The 17,170-nt window shown below is 38.3% G+C and overlaps 1 protein-coding gene and 1 non-coding gene across 2 annotated transcripts in view; both read left to right on the top strand.

The window, feature by feature from the left end:
• The window catches only part of WLS (Wnt ligand secretion mediator), a 115,188-nt gene that overhangs the window by 26,322 nt on the left and 71,696 nt on the right, over positions 1–17,170 (top strand). Inside the window, exon 2 of the mRNA XM_043461007.1 lies at positions 13,596–13,868. Coding sequence (XP_043316942.1) covers positions 13,596–13,868 — 273 coding nt within the window. The remainder of the gene's footprint in view (positions 1–13,595; positions 13,869–17,170) is intronic.
• LOC122437409 lies at positions 16,338–16,444 on the top strand. The gene has a single exon (XR_006268238.1). It is a non-coding gene; the product is annotated as a U6 spliceosomal RNA (small nuclear RNA).

Below are 17,170 nucleotides of genomic sequence, written 5' to 3' on the forward strand. Positions count from 1 at the left end.
TAACCTTAAAAAGAATGACTTTCACCATGACATGGAATATATAAATTATCTTTAGAGTGGAAACATTTCTAAGTCAGGAGTGTCTAGCAGTAAAAGCACTGCCTTTTACAGTTGAGAGAACTGGGGGCTCAAGCTTGGTCGAATGCTTTGTCTGCTTAGTGGTATATCTAGTGCTAGAAAGCCACAATTCCCATCCCTGGGATAATTTATTCCACCAAGATTCTTATCCTCAAACTTGTAGTAATTCAGGAGTAGCAAGCCAATTTGTGGCCAGAGTTGAAGCTCTGAACCTATAAAGAGTGCTCATGAAATGTAATGATGGAGAAGGCCTCAAGGCAGTCTTTCATCCCCATCCAGGGCAGATGTCCTCTGCACTTTTTTGTTTTTTTTAAAGATTTATTTTATTTTTTGGCTGTGGTAGGTCTATATTGCTGCACACAGGCTTTCTCTAGTTGTAGCGAGCAGGGGCTTCCCCGAGCGATGGCTTCTCTTGTTGGGGAGCATGGGCTGTAGGCAACCAGACTTCGGTAATTGCTTCGTGTGGGCTCAGTAGTTGTGGCATATGGGCTTAGTTGCTCCATGACATATGGGATCTTCTCAGACCAGAGACTGAACCAGTGTCCCCTGCTTGCAGGGTGGACTTTTAAACACTGGACCACCAGGGAAGCCCGCTCATCCTCTGTACTCTTTGCACTTACCAAGTGTTAGTAACAGGAACCTTCCTCACATTGATTGTCTTCAACTGGTTAGGTCAACTTTGGACTGTCTGATTTTTATTGCTCTCAGATTTTCTTCCTTCGAACTTGCAACATTGGAACCACCTAGAATAATTCTAACTACTCTTTCAAATCTTAGTCATTTGTGTATTTGACCTTTTAGCTGTAACGCCCCCCACTTCATATAAACTGAGCTCTTCGATTTAATAAGCTTTATACTCCAACTTCTATATAGTCTGACTGTCATATGACATATCACTCAGTTTCTTTTGATCCCTCTCCTAGCAAATGATATGGCCCATGCAAAGAACTTGGACATCCTTAACTTCGCTCTCTCACTCCCATGCCCTCAGAGTCTTTACCCTAACTAGATCTTCACTCTGGTCACAGTTGCATTTGCCTGTCACCATTCAGAAGCTCTGAGTGTCATCTCAAGACTTCTGTACCATCCTGTGCCCCACAGTTCCTTGAATGTCAAATATTCCACTGCTTTGCTTTGCTACTCTTTTGAGAACTTTCATATGTAATTCATTGGACCAGAAAGAAAAACTCATTTAGAGATGCAAGGTCAATTGATCATACAGACAGCAGGTTTCTGTCTGAACTGTTTTGTAGATTTGGTCTCAAAAGTATGATTTGATGCCTTTAAAAGGAAGTGACTTGAAATTCACAGGCAAGAATACTGGAGTGGGTTGCCATTTCCTTCTCCAGGGGATCTTCCCGACCCAGGAATCGAACCCATGTCTCCTGTGTCTCCTGCCTTGGCAGGTGGATTCTTTAAGTCTAAGATGTGAATATTTTATCTCATTTTGTCTCCTATTTTCTTTCCATTGTGCAGGCCTTGATCCCTTCAAGGCAGTGTTGGCAGGGTAAATAACTATCTTACCTTGGTGAACTTTAGTTTCCAGGAAATATGCTAAAGAGTAGTATCTAAACATGCTTCTATAATTTTAATATTGGCTGCAAACCCTTTGGAAGAATTTTTTGCTTGTCTGCTGTTTGTCTTATACACCTTCTTTTGGTGTGTGAATTTACTTTTTTTTTTTTTTTTCCTGTGGATTGGGGTGTGCATGTTTCAGTTTAGGACAAGTTCATTTTTATCCTCAAAATTCAGTATTCATTTCATATATAGGTTAATGAAGATCTGCGTGAACCATCATGTGCTCAGTGGAAATGAGCATATGTACAATTGTGAGGCTGGCATCACAGAAGGCAGCCGTGGCTTCTTCCCAAACTCTCTGAATGCTAGTCTAAATTGTTCTTTGGTATAGGTGGGCCATGGATGTGATACACTAAAGACATATTTAAATAATCTAATGGATGTTTGATAAAAGCTTGTTAGATAAATCGAGCATAACAATGTGTTTATTATGACATAAAGACTCTTCAATGTAAATAGTTCATTTCAGGTTCGGAGGATCTATATATTCAATCTTTGTGCTTGATGCTATATAAGACTTGGTCCCTCCCCAGTGGAACTTATAATTTTGTAGGGTTCAGAAGCTATGTTTACAAATAAAGTAAAAGGCTCTAAAAGAGACATAGACCAGATGATAGTGACATCAGAGGTAGTGTAAGGATTATTTGTTACTGATGGGAAGTTGGTGGAGGCCTTAGATGCTGGCATGTTATAGGTATTTAACAAATTGAATGAAGGAGATGGGACTTGAGCTAACACCTGGACCTGATGAAAATATTAAAATATTTAACCTGTATTTAGTGACTTTACCTTTTTTAAATTTTTTATTCCACTGGGTCTTTCTTGCAGCACATGAGCTTTCTCTCTTTGCAGGGAGCAGGAACGACTCTTTGTTGTGGTGCGGTGGCTTCTCTCATTGCAGAGCATGGGCTCTGGGGTCATGGGCTTCAGTCGTTGTGGCAGAAGGGCTTAGTTGCTCTGTGGCATGTGGGATCTTCCCGGAGCAGGGTTCAAACCTGTGTCCCTTGCATTGGCAGGTGGGTTCTTAACCACTGGACCAACCAGAGGAGTCCTATAGTGACTTTACTCAATTTTTTGTTATTTCAGTGTTTTAAAAAACCCAATTCCTAAGAATGTGACCATTAAAATTTCAGTTTACCCTTAACATGTACCTCTACCTCCAGTTTTAAGGAATTCACAGAGTATAAGGTCCAGTTTTTCTTGAGTAATCAGGGAAGGGGAAATGATTATTCTTAACATTTGTGAAATTCCAGATAAAGTCATTAACAGACCTTGCTTGACCTTAGCCTCAACTTGTACTGCCCAACACTAAATTTTTGACCGTTCAGCATGTCCTGTACTTTTGTTCTTTTCCTAAATGGATCAGAATATGGAGAAAAAATAAATCAGTAAACTCCATGACCCTCTTTATTGGACCCTAAGGTCTCCATTCCCTAATATCCTGAATGTGTTAATACATTGTGACTTTCCTATTTTGTTGTCACTGAGAAAAACTTATTTAGTTCAGGCTCTTATCTATTCAGTTATTTTCTGAACGTTTCCATGGATGTGGTGGAGAACTCGCCCTTTCCTGAGTCAAGTTGTGCCATTGTCTGTCTACCCAGATTATCAATGAATTCTTCCTTCAGTTGCTCTGAATTCAGCCTCTGCCTCTCATTTGTATCCTTGGCCCTTATTCTGCCTACGAGGTCTGTCACAGATTCTTCCATGGCAACTTCATCATGTGTTCCTTGAGTTGGATCTTCTCTAGGTGAAATATCCCAGACTGCTGGCCCAGAATTTGAGGTTAGAACCAAAACTCTAGTAAAATTAGTTTCGAGTGAGTTGAGTGTATTTTGGGAGCCTGTTATTCCGTCACCCTTTTATGGAACTTGGTGGAGGCCATCTGTTGCTGACTGTAGTCTTTCCAGAGAAGCTCTCGGTGGTGCTAGGTAGTGCCTTGTCTGTGGAGCTCCTTATGGTCCTATTCAGTCATCCTTAGCCATCATTTTGCTCTGCAAGTCACCTCTCAGGTACTAATAAGTAGTGAGGGCTAATAAATAAGCTGGCGATCGAGGCAGTGTGGTGTATTAGAAGGAGCAGCAAATGTGAAGTGAAGACCAGAGTTCCAGTCCCAGCTGTGCCACTTACTGGTGGGAGAAAATCACCAATCTAATGCATATGCAGTGGGGACCATTATAATGCCAACTTGCCCTGTTTAATAATCCAAGTGTCTGAAAGCACTTTGTAAAATGCAGTGTGCAAGTCATATATTAGTTAATGTTCATGTTTATTTTTAACATCGATAATATTGATAAAAGTAGAATATCTGTAATTTATAAAAATATATGTCTGATAATAATAATTATAGGTAATAGAAGTGTGACATTATTATAGAGTGTCATACATACTTCAGAACAAAGCAGCTGTTTCTCCTAGAAGATTTAATTTGAAGGTTTTCTAACCCTAGAGTGTCACCCCACAGATGTGCCAGTGGCAAGCTCACCGGCTTGTAGAGCCAGCTGGCTAACTTGATGTCTTCCCCACCCCAGTACTCTGCCAGAGCAGCTTTGGGGGCCTCTATAGGGACTCTTGAGAGATTTCCCACACAAGAGGTGGTTTGCCCTCCATGCTGGGTTTATGAGATCATCGCCAAGGTAGTAAATTATAAGATGCTATAATTCACTTTCCATAGGTGGTCTTGGCTGCATTCCACAGCCTTTTGGCTGAATGGTGGCTGATTTTGACACAGTGGCACAAAGTCAAAAATTCAGCCCAGATAACTGGTTTGCCGAGTGATGAGCAATAGGATCAACAGATGAGCCATTTGGTTTTTCTTTGGAGGCCTTTTTTGTTCACTTCATGTGTGTTTAGTTTATAGTGTTCTGAGTATTTCTAAAGTGATGGAGAAACAGTAACTGTAGGTATTTTTCAGAGCTAGAGGTTAGAAACGGTGATTTGATATACTCTTGTCAAGCTTCTTAATTTAATCGCTCTTTGTTGCCAGACACCAAAGTTGAGGGTCAGTTTTTTAACCTGAATTTGGGATTGCTCCCCCAATTAGCATGTCTAATGGTTGGCAGATTTTATGTGCTAAACCTCTGGCAGGGCTCTTTATGTGCATTTTATTATTTTTTTAAAAAGAAAAAAAAAACCTGGCACTAATCTTGAGCCTGAAGAAACTTCATGTTTACCACAGCATTTCAAATACTATGTAAGAATTTGGCTCAGTTTCCCAAAGCACTCTAATTTTTTTTTTCCTCTTGGTTCCAACACTCCTCAGTTCCACGGGATCCAAGCCAGGCAAATAATGGAAGCCAAGTGGTGCTTCATGTTTGCTGTGTGGATTCTGACAAATGTAGAGTAATTCTTCTATTCTTCAAAGCTGTTACATCTTTGGCTCCAGAACAATTGAGGTTGCCGGCTAAGCATTTAAAATCCTCTCATACTAAGATATAAACATATACTACTTTTCAATATTTTTTAAAAGAAAGAATGAATTACACCAAGTGTTTGCTACAATTTATGAAACTTTGATGTCGAAATGTCATTTATTCATAAGTTTCTGTTGTAGGGAGCTGTTTTAAAATATGTGCTTGAATTGTGTGTGTACAGTACAAACTACTTTGCATTCAACTCTGCTATGTGGGGTGTGTGTGTGTTGATAGTGGTAGGTTAGTGTAGAGGATTGTTCTGCTATGTTTAAAAATTTAGCTTTCCTAGAACAGATGTTAGCATAATTAATTACTACTTACTGAAAACTGCTGGCAAGAATGAATTACATATCACTTAGTGTACCCCATTACATGCACTAGGGCATAGCTAGGGTAATTCTGAAAATTACTTCCCCAGATCTTGGTCCTGTACATCCACTCTCAGTTCTCCAATAATTGAAATTGAATTGTAAAATAATATTTCACTTAGTAATCTAGTAAGATTTAATTGGTCTGGTTGAAATATAGGAGAATTTTATCTTCAAATCAGTGGCAGAGGTAGAGTGTCTGGCCATTATAACTTCAGAGCAATTTCAGTAAAGGAATTAACAGACTGAGTCAGTTAATTCCAAAGCACTAAGTCAGTTTAACACAAGTATTTACACTTTCTTTGGCTGAAAATTTTGAAGTGGTCATTATTATGAGACATTCTAAAACTGAGGTACATGTTGTGGTAGATGCTAAGAAATCTTTTTTAGAAACTGACCTAGTGGGAACAGTAACTAGAATCAGCTCAAGGAATTGCTAGTGTCTGAAACCTCACAACTAAATCAGATAATATGACACGGCTACTTTGTCCCTATGGTATATGCCACATGTATCTTTTTAACTAGAATTCATGTGGGAGGTTTCTGAATTTGAGAAAGGCAGGTAGGGTCTCTGAGGGAGCTCTATTTAATACATTTAAATGCTAATTTCTAAATTTAGCCAGATTCCTTTATGTTAAATAAGTGTTTTTCTGGAGGGGGGTCTTTGAATAAAAATTGTGGTTGTATAAAAGATATTCATCTGGTCTCCTTGGTTTTTGCCATTTATGTACCTCTTTCCCTCATGCCCTTTCTTGGGAGGGGATCAAAGAATTCTAAGCAAACCCTGGAACTGTCCAATGGACTTAAATGCCTAATTTATGTCTTATAAATTCTCATTTAGGCAAGCATAGATATTCGGATAGGCAAAGCTTAGAACCAATTTGAGTATATAATCTTTTATAAATGTCTTATACATACCATTCATACCCAGGCAGTGGAAGTTTTCTTTATATTACAAAGTGAAATGGATATTGAGCCATTTAGCGTTGTATCAGTAGTTCAGGTGAAAGTTGTGGGGGCTTAAATTATCCAGCTGTTGCATCTACTCTCTACTTTTAACATATAGTCATAGACCAAGTAATTTTAATGCCCCAAACATTAATTCCATCCTTTAAAATCAGTTTCAACTCCTTTTTAAAAGTAAAAGTCTAATATTCATTGGTAAACCAAAATCTTTTGGGGGGCAAAGAGAATAAATGGGATTATGAAAAATTGATAAATCAATTATTCATGTTTATAGAGGTGCAGAGATCATGACAGCAGATTTTGAATTAAGACTAGATTTCAAGAGTTAAATCAACCTCCCTCTTGAGTCAGCAGAAAGTATCTGTTAGCAGTTGTCTGCATGTTTTTATTAAGAAAATTTTTTTGTCCAGCTTTATTGAGATGTAGTTGACATACAGCACTGTATAAATTTAAGGTGTACAGCATAATGATTTGACATACAGACATCATGAAATGATTGTGTTTTTAAATCAGTGTGTATGGTTTTTGTTTTTTTCATTTTTGTTAGCTAGGATGCTATTAGAAAAAGAAAATTCTCTAAAATATTTCTGAAATGGTTGACTATTTTTAATTAAAATCATTAGTTTTTACTTTGAGGGGTTCTGGTTATTAATGCTTATGAACATGAATTATCCCTTTACCTGGTCTATTTTCCATATTCCTTCACCTTGAACCCAAAGCAGATTAATCTTGAAATATCATTTTGGTTTCGATGAGAGTCTTCCTCTCATTCAGTGATGGCTATTCCTGATAATGGAGACTGCAAAGCTCTTTGGAGACCCTATTGCCTTCTCCATTCCTTCTGGGGCACCCTGTTAGCTACCTTGTAGCTACCTCCAAGATATCAGCTTGTCTTAGAAGGAAAGATCCGTGCCCCGCCCCGCCCCCGCCCCAAATAAAAATTCTGTTGTTTGTGGGTCTCTTCTTTATGTTGCTATATAAGTGAAGCTGAGACTCTTGGGAGCAGAAGCCAAAGCCCTTGAGAGAACTGTACCACTGGTCAGAAAAAGCCAAGGGCTGTACCAAGGTTGGTGTGGTCCAGCATTTTCACTTATTAAATGATCACTTTTTAAATTTAATCCTCAAACACAGACCATGCAATTAGCCTTCAGTATCTGCAGATCAACCAGCCAGGGACTGGTCTGCTGATCAGGAGGACTGACTATACTGTGTCATTTTATAGAAGGGACTTGAGCATCCTCAGAATTTAGTATCTGTGGGGGTTGTGGAAGCAATTCTTAGTGGACACATAGGGACGACGGTACTGTGATTTTCTAGCTATCTTCTGACCCAGCACATGCTCTTCTTCAGTGCCTTCCCCACTCCTGTCCCCTTTTCCACCGGCTAATGAACACCTGCTCTCTTTGAAGTTTAAGTCCAGGCCTCAGGCAAGCAGCTCTCCCAGCCCCCTTCACAAATGATGCATCCTGTGCAAACATCTGTAAGGGCACGTTTCAATCAGGATGTCCTTCTCTGCCAGCTACTCACCCTCCCACACTAGACTGTGTGAGCAACTCAGGCTCTGGGACTGTCATTTGTCTCTATCTTTAGGTAGCACAGTGCCCACATAATAGTAATACTTCTAGATAATTGCTAAAGGAATCGTCTTTATTTGTAATAAAGCAAAGAAATAAATAGTCTGTGTTGGCTTAAATGGAGACCATGTGTCATGTCAGCATGTTGTTTTAATTTTATTTTAAATTTTCTAGGAGGCGACCAAGTCTTGTATCTCTGTCCAACTCTCTAATTATGGGGTTTGGCGGGAGTAGGGGCTAATGATTTGATGTTGAGTCAACTTTGAGCATGATAGCGGTAGTGGTTGGCCAGATAGCAATTTGTAAACTGGACAGCCATTTGAGATGCCATAACAGGAAGCTGACTGGAGTCAATGAATATTCTTCCAAAAGAAGTACAGGTTTAGTCATTGTTCACTTGAGTTTTTATTCAAGGTTACATTGTAATGGTGACTGGAATTTTTGCCTCATTCTAGTGAATTCATTTCTCCTAGCTTCCAAATATCCAACTATTGCCCTTTCTCAGGTAATGTCAGGGTAAATATAGTATCACCACAGCTATAATTACTTTTTCCTGTAATTATTTATGTATTGTCTGTTTTCCCCATTATTTTTACATTCCACGTGGCTGGTGTCTATTAGGTTCACTTAAGTACTTCATGTATAGTAGGTACTCAAGGTATATTTGGTGAATGCAATATGACCCTTAGTAATAAATTCACTGAAAGGTCACCAACTTTTCAAAGAGGCTTCAAGTTGTGTTTGTTCAGTTTTCCACAGCCTTGAATTAGAAGTCTTATTGATTTCCTATCACTTTAAAATTAAAGGTTGTATAGTGTCAGATTTCACAGTTCTCCATTATAGTGGAGAGGTGGAGGCCAAAAGTATGGTGTTAAAAATACAGATTTAAAAAGTAGAAAATACAGCTTATGTTTAACATGGTAAAGAGGACTGGTCTTAAAATGGGGTGGTGTTTTCAAAGGGTAGCTTGTGAAGGTATTTTCAAAGAGTAGCTTTGGTGCCTTCCTGGGAGAGTGGTATTAACCCGCATAGACTAACCCGTCCACAGTGCCTGGGCATATTCATTTTGGGCCTGATGGCTCTACTAAATTGTACTGATGTGGAAGTAGCTTTAGGCCACTTGTTTTCAACTAAATGTTATATGGATGGGTAGAGGGGACATTTAAAATGTGTGCCAAGGCAGCTGGATGATATTATATTACTATCCTAGGAACACTGAGGAGTGGTTATTTTTAGCTTTCACCTGAGCAAACATGACTCAGTTTGTTGACCTGAATCCATCCAGCCCCCTTCTTAAATACACAAACTATTAATCCCTAAAACCACGCTGGTGACTAACTGAGGCCTTCCTTATGTATAACTGTTGGTTAGTCAACTGGGGCTTGTTCAAAGGTTACAGGTAATTTCAGCTTCTCGCATCTCATTCTTTTCTCTTACAATAAAATCTTTCACAATTCTAAAAAAATTTAAAGACAGAAATCAGAGTTCTTTTGACTTTTAAACACTGTTTTGTGACCTGTGTATTCACTGGCCATAGCTGATGAAAACACCTGCTACAGTAGCCAGCCAGCTAGTAGCTGTAGACTTTGTTTTTGGTTTACATTGATATGCTCTCTACTTAAGAAACACCTGGAAATTCACTTTTAGCTGGAGTAGGAAGTTGTCTTGAACTGTAAATATATTATTCAGGAAACATTATTCTGTTTAACTATCAGCATGTCTGTTTACTTTCTCAAACAAGTGTTTTGCCTTTTGAGCACTCCTAGAAATGGAAAATGTTGAATTAGCTTCAGGTTTTTAAAGTTATGCAGAAGGTTTTTTTAGACTAGATTTACTCAAGTGGAGAAAAATACTTGTGATTCTCATATAGCTTGAGATGCACTTGTGGCTTCTCCAAGTTATAATGTTTATGAAAATATTAGTATTCCTGGGATATTTTTCTCTCTGCGAGAAACACTAGACTAATGAAAGAATGAAAATAATTCAGGCTGCTACAAAGGCAGGCGTTCACCATGTCCATTAAAAATGCGGCCTTTGTGCCCGTAAAGTGTTCAGCTTCTCTGTTATTAAAGTTTGGAATGTGGCTTTGGAGGTTAACTAGAAACTCAGATAGTTATTTTTCATTTTGGTCTAAGAAGAGAGTGACTTGTTTTTCAAAAGGATTAAAAAAAAAAAAGAAATGAAAAAAGGTTAGGTTCATTTTGGAAGAATAGAAGTTTTAAAATGTAGTAACTATTTTCTGCAGCAAATAGTCAGTTTGAGTATGTTAGCCAAAAATAGAATTCATGACTTTCGTCTCCCTGTTTATACCTCTAACCACATTAAAAGGAGTTTAGTTAAATATGCCACTTGATCTTTGTAACGTTGGTGGACTATTTAGCTGAGTCAGGATGACCAAAGTTTGATCGATTCATATTTCTAATAATAAGTAAGATGTCTGATTTCAGATGGATTAGGTATAAAATGTCTTCATGATACATTTTGAGTTTTAAAGAAAAACTTCTCTGGTTTGAATTAGTGGCGGCTCTGTGTTGCAGTATTCAGGATACTGCACTGAAGGGCTTACAGATAGAGTTCAGCAGTGTTATGTTTTCTGATAAATTTTAGTAGGCATTATCCCAGCTTCCTGGGACTATAACGTTTTACTTCTCAAAATTTATCATTAGGATGGATATTTAGGGGTAGAAAAATGTGTATTTGAGTATTAGAAGTAGGGCAAAGTATTAATAATACATAATACATACTCGAGTCATAAATGATTTTTTTCTCTTACTTTATATATTCCTCTAGTTGCTATTTGATCTCTTCCAAATAAGAGATGATTTCTGTTCATTAAGTGTCTGAAAGCACAGTACATCAAGTATCATATGTACCAAATTAAAGATATTTAAACCATGAACATAAACCATAATTTATGTTTTCCATTCACTACTTTCAGAGAAAAGCTTTATAAATAGATTTTAAAATATATTGTAATAGAAGGATCTACATGAAGCAAACAATGAAAATTTTCAGAGATATCAAAATGGACTACATTTAATAAAGACGTAATCTCTGTTCTTAGGTGAAAAAACTAAGTGTTGGGAAAGGAGACTGACTTTGTCCACATTAATTTATAGAGTTACTGTAATTTCAGTCAAATCCAACAAAAAATACAAATATTAAATGGAGTAGGGGAGGGGTTTTACTCTATCAGATATTGATATAAACCATTCATTTACATGATTTAAAATCAGTTGGTTGAGCCATGAATTTAAAGTTCAATACATGGAAAAAAAGAAAAAAAGTACAGTACATGGAATAGAGTAGGTTGTCCAGAAAAAAATCTATTGGTAAACATAAGACAAAGGTGCTATCATAAATCAACAAAAGAGAAGCATTTGTTCAGTAAGGAATAATTTAAAGATTTAGAAAAATTAGATTTTTACTTCATCCCTTGGTGCAAACCAAATTTCAAGTGGATCAACTATTTAAGAGTTTTTAAAAAATGAAATTGTTAAAAATAATAGAAAGTAAAAAGGTGACTACTGAATCTGGAAATTAGAAAATCTCTCTATATACAGAAGAGTGGAAAAAATATAAGGGAGAGATTATATATGAGATCTGGAACTTCTCTGTAGTATTAAAATATGCCATAAACAAATGAAGGCAGCAGATGGAAGAGCTGAGGTAAATTACTAACAAAACATATTAGGTAAAGAATTATTCTTATTTATAGACAACCTTTTCAGATCAAGGGGCTCGGGTGTAAGTAAATTAAATTGGTATATCACATGATTATTTTGCAACCACTAGATGAAAATTTTTAATTATATGGAAAATACTTACATATAACAGCTAAAATTTTGTATTTTTTCATGTACTTTCAAGCACTGTTCTGAATGCTTTCCATAGGTCAACTTGTTTAATGTATATAGTGACTCAGATAGTTACTACTAGGATTGCCATTTAAGAGATAGTAAAAGTAATACACACACAGGTTTAGAAATTCACCCCTAACTTTGCTAGCTTGAATTAATGGTGACACAACCAGAAATGACAGAGCCAGGCAGTTTGGCTCCACAGGTTGTGTTATTTACCACTGTGCTACTTTGCTTTGCTAAGTGAATAGAAAAGAAAACACTACAAAACTATGTATGGTATGACCCTATTTTACAAAAACATATGTTAATATTACTATGTATTTTAAAGTTATACAAATTAATTCCTCTATGAATTTTTATCTTAGTATACACTGATAGAAAAAACATAATATTTTGATATTTTTACAGCAGTGGTTCCTTCTCTCAAGTGGGATTTTGGGTAAATGTTGTTTTGAACTTAAACATTTCTGTATTTTGAAACTTTTCTTTTATAGTGATATGGCCATTTTATAATTACAAAATTGTGTTGTTAATGTTCTATCAAATGATCCCTCTCAAAATGCAGGGATCATATTTTAGTATATCCCTAAAGTGTCAAGTCAGTGTTTGGGTTCCCACTCTCTGATAGGTACCTTCATTGGGATCCCAAAGTCAAAATAATTCTGTCAATCAAAAGCAGTGTTGTAGAATTTCAGAGTGTAGAAAAGCCTCAGAAACCAACCATCTTGATTGAATTTTAGAAGCCAACCATCTTGTTTCTCAGATGAGGATCCTGAAGAGATATACTTTGTTTAACCAATTTATTCCAAATTACCAGAGAGTAAGTCATTCGACCATGCCTCAGACCCCAGGTTTCCTGACTTCAGACACTGTGTTCTGTGAAGCCCCAGTGCCCTCCAAGCCTTCAAGCAGGTGAAAGTGAAGCATAGTTGATTCTTGTGACATTTGTTTGGCGTGAGGAGATAACTGAACAAAACTGGCTACACGTGTTTTCAATCACCAGTTATTTATTGAAAGAATACAATGAGAAGGCTCTTGGGTATTATGACACCTCTAGAGATCACTGAAGGATCCTCACCTGGATTTGGGAGATCTCTTGGTTTTAATAGGGCTTCCTTAATAGGTAGCTCAGTTGGTAAAGAGTCTGCCTGCAATGCAGGAGACCCTGATTTGATTCCTGGGTCGGGAAGATCTGCTGGAGAAGGGATAGGCTACCCACTCCAGTATTTTTTGGCTTCCCTGGTGGCTCAGCTGGTAAAAAGAATCCACCTGTAATGCGGGAAACCTGTGTTCGATCCCTGGGTTGGGAAGATCCCCTGGAGAAAGGAAAGGCTACCCACTCCAGTATTCTGGCCTAGAGAATTCCATGGACTGTATAGTCTATAGGGTCACAAAGAGTTGGACATGACTGAGTAACTTTTACTCACTTGGTATTAATAGACTTTCCTGGTGGCTCAGACAGTAAACAATATGCCTGCGACCTAGAGGCCAGGCTCTATTCCTGGATCGGGAAGATCCCCTGGAGAAAGGAAATCTTGCCTGGAGCATTTCATGGAGAGAGGAGCCTGATGGGCTATAGTCCATGGGAGTTGCAAAGAGCTGAATACAGCTGAGCGACTAACACTTGATATTAATGATCCTAAGTTATGGAAGGCAGTGTGAAAAATGGAGAGGACAGTAGTGGAAAGAATGTTAGCCAGAATTAGGTACTTGCATGGATGATTCTTCTAAAACAGAAAAACATTCTCTTTTCAGCTCCAGGACCCACAACGGCAGTATCCTACATGTCAGTGAAATGCGTGGATGTCCGTAAAAACCATCACAAGGCAAAATGGTTAATGCCTTGGGGACCCAACCAATGTGACAAGATCCGAGACATCGAGGAAGCGATTCCAAGGGAAATTGAAGCCAATGACATTGTGTTTTCTGTCCACATCCCCCTCCCTTCCATGGAGATGAGTCCTTGGTTCCAGTTCATGCTATTTATCCTGCAGCTGGACATTGCATTCAAGCTGAACAACCAAATCAGTAAGTGCACCCTCCCTACCCCCTCCTGTCTTGGGGAATTTCTCTCTTCAGGCTTTTCAGAGCCAGTTATAATAGGAGTGAAATAATAGTGTTACTGGTGACAATTATTGACTGCCTTCTACTTACTAGATGCGTTTCTCAGTACTCTACCTGAATGAACCCATTTTATCTTCCTACCAGTTCCTAAAGGTAGGTCTTATTTCACTTTCCAGAGAGAAAACTCAGGCATCAGTGAGGCTGCCCAAAGTCAGAAGGCCAGAGAGTGGAAGAGCTGGAATTCAAAGCCAGGCAGCCTGGCCTAGGAGCCCTGCTCTAGGCAAGTTCCATGCCTTAGTGCCACAAGGGAGCTGCCAATGGAATGATTGGAGAATTACTGAAAGGTCCCATGTTTCCAAATGTCTCTTCTGGTGAGGCTTTGAATTAAGCCATTGCCCAAGAAAAATATACCTGTCAAAATGGGAACACCAACCCAGGAGCTCCCATTTTCCCATAAAATCAGGTTATTTTTCTAGTTTGCTCAGTTGTGATTCAAGACTCTGAGGGCATGAGGCATATCAGCATTTTGTGAGGGGGAGATTGGTGATTTTTGAGAGGCAGATTCACTTGTGACATCTGGAGATAATATAGGGAATCTGTCCATGGATGAGAGTACTTTTTTTAATTCTAATTTTCTTGTATCAGAAATTATTGTGATACATAATTGTTTTAATTTTACTCCACTTAGGAGTTAGAACAGTATATATGCCTGATTGACATTTTATCTGGAACAGATTATGCTGAGATCATTTTTCAAAATGTAATTCTACCCCTGATTCATTCAATCTCTTACTCATTAATTCAGACTGTTTTTGAGTACCCACTGCTACCACACACTGAACTGATGGCTGGACATGTAGATACATATGAAGACACTGTCCTTCAATGGGCTTACAGTGGAGATGCCAGGCAAATAATCAATCATTACAGTACAGTGTCCAAGGTATACCCAGGAGCTGTGGGAGTATGAAGAGAAGGCTTTAGAGCAGAGAAAGGGAAGTCTGCCTTGGCATATACACATACACACATCTGTGCACGTGTGTGTGTGTGTGTGTGTGTGTGTGTAGAGGTGAGCAGACAGATCTTTGAGGTGATATTAAAGAGTGAAAATTCTGACAAGGAACTGGAGATGAGGGTGGGTGCAAGTGGAAGATCATTTTCTTTTAAATTTTTTATTTATTTACTTTGGATTTTTTTTTTTTTTTGGCTATGCTGCATCTTAGTTGTGGGATGTGGGGTCTTCAATCTTTGTTGCAGCATGCAGGATCTTTATTTGCTGCATGCAGGATTTAGTTCCTTGATCAGGGATCAAACCTGGGCCCACTGCATTGGGAGTGCAGAGTCCTAGCCACTGAACCACCATGGAAGTCCCTGGAAGAGCATTTTAGCTAGAGGGAGTGGTTGATGTGCACCTGGACCTTCATGTTAATAACAACCTGACACATTCAAGTGGTACTTCCTATGTCCCTATTCTCTTGCCTATTGGCTTGCTTGCTCATTCATCGCTTGTGTAATGCATTTATTCATTCAAACTTACTAAGTCTCAACCATGTGTTAAGTACTAGATACAGAAGATACAAGATTGAAAAAAGCACTAGGGGAGAAATGGTTGAGAAACAGACACTTAAACATACGATTAAGAAAGCTAAGTGCTATAATGAGAGGCGTATACAGTATAATGTTTGAGCTTCAGGAAGGGAAATTTGCTGTGAGGTTAAAAACAGAGACTAAAACCAATGTGTATACCTTGAGGTCTGGGTTTTGTATTCCTAGTTCCCAGAATGTATTCAAGAAAAGGAGAATTAGGATCATTAGAGGAGCCATGGGAAGCTGACACGGATAGATTAACTGATTTATGTTCTGGTGTGAAGGTCAAGGACACAGTACTCTGTTTTCTGGGCTGGTTGCCTGTTGTGTATTTCCATATAATATTCTGAGACAGACTCCTAACTCCAAGGGTAAAGGAAATGATTTACTCTGTAATAGAAATTAAATAATTGCTCTGTATTGGCTGTATTAGTGCTGGGTAACAAATTATCCTAAAATTTAGCAGCATAAATCAATAAACATGTATCATCTCCCTGTTTCTCTGGGTCAGGAATCTGGGCAGTCTTAACTTGGGAGTCTCTGGCTGACTCTTCTGAGGTTAGACTCAAGTCATTGGTCTGATCTACAGTCTTATCAGAAGGTTGAAGCCTCAACCAAGCTTGCAACTGGCATCTAAAGAGTGGGACAGTTTTGTGAGGCTGAGCCCTTTACCTGTGGAATCTGATGTTATCTCTGGGTAGATAGTGGTGTCAGAATTATTGGATGTGTGGGAAATTCTACCCTCCATCCTAATTGGTCATCAGAACCTACTACATATCTGAATAACTTCACAGAGGAGTTGCTTCCCATCATATATTAAATCTAAACATCAAAAATACCTATGTTGTGCTCGCTTCGGCAGCACATATACTAAAATTGGAACGATACAGAGAAGATTAGCATGGCCCCTGCGCAAGGATGACACGCAAATTCGTGAAGCGTTCCATATTTTTGAAAGATGGTAATGACAACCCTATATGCAAAACAGAAAAAGAGACACAGATGTACAGAACAGACTTTTGAACTCTGTGGGAGAAGGTGAGGGTGGGATGTTGCGAAAGAACAGCATGTATATTATCCATGGTGAAACAGATCACCAGCCCAGGTGGGATGCATGAGACAAGTGCTCGGGCCTGGTGCACTGGGAAGACCCAGAGGAATCGGGTGGAGAGGGAGGTGGGAGGGGGGATCGGGATGGGGAATACGTGTAACTCTAAGGCTGATTCATGTCAATGTATGACAAAACCCACTGAAAAAATAAATAAATTATAAAAAAAAAAAATACCTATGTTGATGACGCTTTAACTAAAACACTGCTATATGTAAATGAAATGTGTATGTTTTTTTTCCCCCAAGTATATCTTCAGGCTCCAAAAGACATTTTATCTTCATCTAGAAAAAGAGTGGATTAAAGATTCTTAAACAACATCCTTTAAATTTCTTGTAACATGAATATCTGTACTTAATAGGGACACACTAAAATTCTAATAAGATGGACAACTAACAGTTGCTTCAATAAATAAAATAAACTGGAACCATCAAGAAAACCAAATTGATCAAAAAATGCTTATTTTGAGCAGTAGCTCTGATGGGGCCTGTTGACTTTAATTTGAAAATGTTATCTGTTGGGTTCATGAGAATATTCTTTCCTTAAGTGCATTTTCTTTGCTGTTTGCTAA

Source organism: Cervus canadensis, chromosome 2, assembly GCF_019320065.1.
Source record: "Cervus canadensis isolate Bull #8, Minnesota chromosome 2, ASM1932006v1, whole genome shotgun sequence".
In the NCBI taxonomy this organism is placed as follows: Eukaryota; Metazoa; Chordata; class Mammalia; order Artiodactyla; family Cervidae; genus Cervus; species Cervus canadensis.